General features: G+C 47.3%; 1 protein-coding gene across 1 annotated transcript; it reads left to right on the forward strand.

Annotated features, from left to right (window-relative positions):
• The first annotated feature begins 290 nt into the window (after window positions 1–290).
• On the forward strand, window positions 291–4,584 carry fam174c (family with sequence similarity 174 member C). Its single transcript, XM_048975795.1, has 3 exons — window positions 291–743; window positions 1,767–1,895; window positions 2,282–4,584. Exons 1-3 carry the CDS (start codon window positions 481–483, stop codon window positions 2,283–2,285), a joined length of 396 nt encoding a protein of 131 aa, XP_048831752.1. The 5' UTR covers window positions 291–480; the 3' UTR covers window positions 2,286–4,584.
• Window positions 4,585–7,618: the final 3,034 nt, after the last annotated feature.

Consider the following 7,618-nt stretch of genomic DNA (forward strand, 5'->3'; position numbering starts at 1 on the left):
CGTATTAAATTTAATTTACATGAAGGCATAAGCGTTCTCATTTCATGTTATTTGCACAGTTGGTTTTTATCCAAATGAAGTCGTCTTCACAAAGCTGCCACTCCATACTTGCCCGACTGGTTGGTTCAAGTTATATTAGACGCTTCTTTAATCATATTTACTTCTTTGGCTGGAATACAACCGTGGTTTTGAGAGCCAGCTCAGCACAAAGAAGCACAGCAACATGGGAAGACAAAGATCATCGAAACGACTATGACCCACAAGTGCAAAATCCGCTGAGTTCTTCCGATTTTGCTTATACTGACTGTCATCTGATCGTTTCCCCACGGTCACAATTTAGAGTGGCGCGCTTTCCGGAAGTAGGAAGCGTCTCGCGCTGTTCCGTCAAACATCCGCTACGGCGAGTCGCCTCGCACCTCGAAAGCTGATTCCTACTCATCGTTCCACGTCGCTGTCCTGTTCGCCGCCTTTCCTGTAGCCATGTGGCGGACGAAATACCTGCTTATCGCGCAGACGGCTTGGACGTTCTGGATCCTGCTCAGCGATGCGGACGCCATCGATAACGACACCATCTCGAATGTGACCAATACTCTGAGGGCGGAGCGGAACAGCACGAACACGGACCGGAGAGGCTTCATTCCGGCGGGCTTCAGCGTGAACGGCTCGATGATACAGCGGACACTCTACGTGGTCACAGGCATCACGGTTATCGGCCTGCTTTACTTCCTCGTGAGGGCGGTTCGGTGAGTGGAAACCCTTCGCTAAACGTCTGGCCTCGGCGTTGGATCCTTTTATTATACCCAAGAAAGCATAACTAATGGCCGAGGTGGCGCATTAGCGGTACAGCGGCGAAGTTGGGAACTTGCCGTTTCTCTTGCGTTTTGCTCTGGTTGTTGGTATCTATTTATATAAAATTATGGGTCATAAATATTTATTTTTTGGGGGGGAGCTAGTCTACTAGTTTAGTAACTAAATAATTTCGATTTCCGATATTCAACTTCGGCTTTCTGACAAACACCGAGTCTGAATGCAAGCAGTGCGATGCTCCGTGTGTCACTGCCTGATTATAAGGGGGGGGGGGTGCCTGTTCACCTTCCCGTTTTATCCGAATTATTTAACGTTAACTTTAAAGGTATTGAGTACCGCTCTTAACTTTAGAACTCCTGACCCTCAAACAGTCACTTTACAGCCCTGTGGAGTATTTCACGAAGCAGGATAACTTCACAGATTTATGGTAGTCTGAACTACATTTAATTGGACTAAGACATAGTCCATTTAGCTCAGACTACCTTAAATCCAACAAATTATCCGGCTAAGCAAGAAATCCTGCTTTGTGAAATAGCCCCCCTGGAGTCCAGGGTGAGTGATGACAAGCCCGCATACAAGACTTCCCCGTGTGCTGGGTTTGCATTTTGTAGATTAATATTTTGTCATGCTTCTCACAAAGCAAATTACCATGTAATGGTACTTATTGATATTTAATGTTTTCACCAGTTTTATCACATGGTTATATCATTATCATATAATGGGTTTACTAGATGTTCTGTTTTTGCATGCTATTTCTATACGTAGTCATAGACTGGTTTTATTTACCCACTCCCTTAACACGGTAATTGTCCTGGGGCCTGTATTATGAAGCGGGGTTACTGGCTTAACCCCGCTTCGCAGTACAGGCCCCTGTTCTGTCAACAGTGACGACGAAGTAGCTTGATGCCTGGGGTCTCCCCTTCCCTCCTCCTATAATGTATGTACCCTGCCATCTTAAGGGTGAAGAAAACTTCAACCCGCCGGAAGAAGTATGGGCTTCTTTCGAATTATGATGACAACATGGAGCTGGCGCACCTGGAGAGTGATGAGGAGGACATGACGGTTTACGAGGCCAAAGCTCTGAGAAGGTGAGGCTGCCGTGTGAAAAGCTGGGGTTCCATTTAAGGTTCCCAGCGGTACTTAAACACCTAGTCGTAGATTAACCTCCCTGTAGAGTGATTTGTTGGATGCTTTGGAGCTTGAAGGACTTTGCACTATCCCATATGACATACCTTGACCTGCATGTGATAGTCCCCCCCCCCCCCCCAATCACACACACACCATTTCTCTCTGTACCTCCAAAAACATCATGTCTGCTGCTGAGTCAGATAAGTAACCACTTCTAGAACTCAAAACAAGGCATGAGAGTCCGCTGATATTCCTTTAATTTCCTTTCCTCATTCTTCAATCATTGTCTGTCTGCAAAGTTGGAGTTGCGACACTCAAAGCACATTTTTTCTCATCTCCTTTTCAGATGATCTGCGCCATCAAAAAGTGAAGTTGCTCAGAAGACTGGAAAGCCACGAACACATTCCCTGGTTTCCTTGTTCAACACACGCGCCGGATTTTGAGATTCCATCCATCTTCCGGCCCATAACTGACGAAAATGATTTTTCAAATCGCTGATAATTTTTTTTCTATAATCAACTTTAACATGCGTGCCACGCCGGGTCGGGTGTGGAGGTTGTGGTGACTTTTTGCTGCAGCTTACATGATTCTTCGGGTGCTGCAAGCTGTGGAGGGCTTTGGAGTTTGTTTCCTGTGCCAAAGCTGCTGCGTTGAAAATGTGCCGATTCATCCAATGCTCTAGAAGAGGGCAGCCCTTACAGTATCTTATGGCCTTAAAATTCTCTGTTTTGACATTATACTCTTGCCTTCTTTGATTCGTTTTGTCCTTGACATCATGGAGTGGTGTCGTATGTTTTCTTATCTTTTCTCTTGATATAAGCAGGCTTGCATGCCTGTGTGTGTGTGTAGCTAATGCTGGGTTTGTTCCTTTTTTTTTTTTTTTATTTATTATTTTTTTTAAAAGCTCTGCTGTGTTTTTCATACTGATGCTCTCCTGAACACTCTGCTCAGGCCGAGAGAGCTCTGTATGCAGGTATGCCCAGCAGCTGTCTGGGTGTTCAGCCTCCTTGTTTTTCTCTGTAGATCTGAACGCTGTAACAGAACAAGAAAAAAATGGATTTTCAGAGTTTGAAACACAAAACGGCTCAGGCTCCCCTAAGCCCCTTGTGGAAGATCCCCCCCTCCCCCTTTTGAAGTAAAACACACACACACTTTTTTTTTGGCCCACCGCCTGCTCACTGACTCGCGACGAAAGCGTTTTGTGCCAGTCCCCACGTTTATCCCGTACTTTTGGTTCTCCACTCACTTCACCAGCTTAACCTTTCGGTTTACCTGTTCTACACCATGTAGGTGGTTATCTGCAGTGGTGCGGGGAAGCCGATGAGGGGGAGTTCTGTTGGTGCCATGTGACTTTCTGCAAGTCTGCAGCTAGTAGTGAGCAGTAACATCAGTATAGCCATTAGATTATAGTAAGAATGCACTTCCCGGTCCATGTTGACAAGAGACAACTGGCATTTTCCATTCTCTAAATGTAGGGGACTGACCCTCAAACAGGGTCCGGGGTCCAGTGTCAGTGATATGAACCCCTGTCCTCCACCCTGGTAAAGAACCTCACGAGTGCACACAATCCTGCGGGGTACAGTGGTGTTTGACACCGCCATCAACACTGTTAATTGGATTATTTGTTTATTACGGGTGCCTCATCTCAGGGCGGAGGTTCGCCTGTAATTTTAATTAGGTGTGACTGTCCCACGGCATAGGAGGTGACGGCTGAGGAAGCCGCCAGGCGAGGTGTGGCCTCTGGAACCCCAGACCATCCCTGAAGGCATCTGCCTGGCTGCCTGCCTGCCTGCCTGCTCTGGGAGAGCCGCTAGCTCACAGACAGGGCCTTGGCTCACAGCCTCACTGCAAGACAAACGATCAGGTCGCAGTGGTGTCTGGCTGCGTCTCTCGGCAGAGGTTTGTAGTACAGTTACGATGTCCATTGACTCCACGCGTGCCTTTATTTTATGTTTACTAAGTGGCACTGAGTGCAAAGATGTTTTTGTCTGGGATTGTGGGTCCGGTAGCCGGACCTGATTCAGAGTCATGGTCTTTGCTTGGGGGTCTCACCTTGGGCTGTGCATATAACAAGGGCACTACTTAAGACTTCTGCCGGACGGCCATTTCTAGGCCTTTCCTCGCCCACACATAGTGTCGCTCCTCGTGTTTTTCGGAGAATGTAAATGTCTGTCTCCCTGGGCTTGTGTCTTATCGGTTACTTTTTAATTTAAATGGTATCTGAGTGAATCGCTGTATCTCATGTGACAATATACAATTTTCAGTATAACATAAATTGTGTAAAATTGTCTGTTTTGTATTTTGCTTGACAGAAGTGAACAAGTATCTGATATAAAATTATGCCAAATGTTTGTGTGATGCTTGATTTGGACACGGGATAGAACTATTCCCGATGCACCTTTTAACCACGATGTCACATTCCATCAGATTATTTGTGGATTTAAAAAAAAATCGTATCATGAATAACTGTTTGCACAATGGGGCCAAATGTATTTTGCTTTGATGAAGAATGTCTGCGTTTCTTTGGAAAGTTCTATGCTTTTGGACTCTGAGAGGCTGTGCCTCTCACCTTGAAGGCCTTTGGGTGACACTATCTTGTGCTTAATGCATTTTGCTCTTTTCCCCTTTTCTAATAAAATGTAAGCCGTGTTTGTTCTGGCTCCGTCTACCGTTCTTACCTCACCGTTTCACGTCAAAGTCGTTCGTGGCAATCCTGTGTACTTGGTCTGTGATGCTATGACCCAAACTGGCCACCAGATGGAGACAAAGCCTCTTTTTTTCTTTATGTTATTTTAAAGAATTTGTCGCAAGTGGGTCTGGTCGATTCCAGCTGTGTATTGGAGAAATTGTGTTCAGCATTTTATTTAAAACACACAACGCAGACTTTTTAGTTCGGTTCTGTTTTTTTTTTTTTTTTTAGAGAATAGAGAATAGAATTTAAACATAGTGTGAGTGGCAATAAAGATGCCAGTGGCAGACAATGTCACGTTTGGAATTTTGTGAATCGATGGTGAGTTAATACAGCTCTGCACACCGATCTCCCCAAAGCGCAGCCAGGCCCGTGTTCACACTGGCAGCCGCGTGCTTCTTCAATTTGCGAAGTAATATCTTAGCGGAAATGTTCCAGGGAGCGACGATGGCCTTTTCGCGCGTTCATCATTTCATTTGCATTCGATAAACAGCACCAACGCTGCGTCGCTGTCCTATAAAAAATAAAATAAAATGTGCAGGAGATGATGTGTTGAGCGAGTGCCGTCGAGTGGCTCAGCTGGAACCGGCAGAAGCGGCCTCCGAGAAATCCACTAAAAATATGATGAATAAACCAGAGAGATCTCCCATTCAGAAAGGCCCTGGTGTATTCACACTTGGATGTCTGAGATATGGCTGGTCGTTGTGCTGTGCTTTTATGCCGCCTGGCAACCGGAGAATGGTAGAAACTGAGGTCAAAGTTATAAAATAATAAAAGTAATTGTGCAATTTTGTTGCTTTCAAATGTATTTAAGCCCTCCTTAATTTTCATATTTTTATGCTTAAAAATGTAAAGTTGTTGAAGTTTGAATTATGGTGCATTACAGCCCTGTTCCACATGCAAAGCAAAAATCGGTGTGTAAATAAGACAATAAGAAAGAACAGACAAATGAGCAGGTCAAGACTCTCACTGTGGCAAGCCTGTTTAATTAATTTTGTTATTTTAAGTAGCGAGAATATTGAAATGTCTGTGTGGCTCTTTCTGTGGCCTCTGTCTGTGTCGACAGAGTGCTGTGCTGCTTTGGTCAGGTAATGAATATGAAGTCGACCCCCAGGCATGGCGCCCGGGGAGTTTTAAAAGCTAATGAGGGATAAAAGTCACCAAGGAGCAAAAATCAGGAAAAGGGCACAAAAAGATCACTGTTCTGGGATGCTTAATCAGGGAGGTGTGGATGGTATGTGCTGGGGTTTGGGCAGCCCCCATGCCAGGCAGTCACCGAGAGCTGCTGCATATGGGGGGAGGTAGACAGGGGTGAGAGGCCAATGACGGCAAGAGATGGAGAGATTCGCAAACAAAAGCAGGTGGCGCCGTGGGTGAAGGGGCGGCACGACGGTACCTGTCACCAAAAATCCCCGAGATCATTTTAACGAAACCTCAGCCAGGGTTCCCCGCAGTGACCTGTCAGGTGTCGCCGTGGTGCTAGGGCGGCCTGTAACTTCTGGGTGTCGTCATTAAGCGTCACGATTGGCTCAGAACCGACGCAGCACGTTGGCAAGTCACCAGCGGCCCTGAGGTCGGTAGCGGGGGCGGCGTGATGGTCTCTCACTGCCGGTGATGCCAGGATGAAAAGGAGGCGTTTATGCTGAGAAGAGCCACCGTCAGAACCTTCTAGAGCTTAGGAGACCTCCGGCCGATTGAGGAACCCCCTCGGAACCCGGCGGAATTTCACGGGAGAGAGATGAAACGGGTAAACGGAGCTGGAGCAATCCGAGAGGGTGTAGGAATGGCTGCCAAAAAGGCCTGGCAGGAAGGAAGTGACTAAACATTATGGCTCAAAGAGCCAAACAAATTCTTTCATTTTGAAGTTTTGAAGAGTAAAATGAACAATGTGCAGGCATCACGGTCATGAAAGGCACGAGGCATGCTGCCGCCCTTCGCATGCTGCCGCCCTTCGCATGCTGCCGCCGTTCGCATGCTGCCGCCGTTCGCATGCTGCCGCCCTTCGCATGCTGCCGCCCTTCGCATGCTGCCGCCCTTCGCATGCTGCCGCCCTTCGCATGCTGTCGCCCTTCGCATGCTGCAGCCGTTCACATAGCTGCAGCCTATGATGTTTTTTTGCTATGATGCAACGTCCATTTCCTTTCGCCCGAGGCATCAACCTCATGCACGAGGGGGGCACTTGGGTGACCCCGCCACCCTGGGCTGTGTTTAACTTGACTACATTACGGCACTGAGACGCTGGACGCGGGAGAAGCCTTTGATTCAGCTGGAGGTCAAACCCGGCGACCGCGGGGCCCCCAAGTGCCGGACCGTTGAAGCAGAACCAGAGCAGCCCATTTTTCTGTGCCCCCCCCCGCCCATCTTTTCTTCTTCACCTCTTCCCATTCACCTCCGCACTTCCCGTCCTCCATTCACTTTCAAATTCAGAGGAACAGCCTGTACCCCCCCCCCCCCCCAGCTCAAAAATCAGCCACATCTGGGAGACATAATAAATTGGCCCATTTTTTCCTTCCGGGACACAAAAGCGGTCGAGAGAAGGTACCGGGTTTGAGGACGTTGGGAAACGAGCGGTGCGGCCGGAGCAGCCCTGGAGAGTGACAAGCAGGGGGGGGGGACACACCCCCCCCCGCTCAGTTTCACAGCACTTGTACCCTGGGAAGCTTTTATTTCTCTTGCTTGCAAGTGCATCAGAACGTCCAATAAAATTAATGCTGCACGGTCAGCAACTGAACCCTCTGCTGTTATATTCGGGGGGTTATTTTAAAACTAGCAACAAAACCTGTATTTTTTTTTTTCTTTTTTTTTTGCTCTCAAATATTTAGGACTTCATTTTCTCTTTGAGCTTAATTTAATCAATTAGCTGTCACCTGCATAGTCCTTATCAAGGGAAATTAAATCTGGCAAAATATAATTAAATAAAGGCGCGTTCCCATGGCTGCGGAGGCCTGACGGATGATTCTTCCGAGCTGCTCAGCGTTCTCGGTTCTGTCGCCA

The sequence above is a fragment of the Brienomyrus brachyistius genome, chromosome 15, assembly GCF_023856365.1.
Source record: "Brienomyrus brachyistius isolate T26 chromosome 15, BBRACH_0.4, whole genome shotgun sequence".
Lineage (NCBI taxonomy): Eukaryota > Metazoa > Chordata > Actinopteri > Osteoglossiformes > Mormyridae > Brienomyrus > Brienomyrus brachyistius.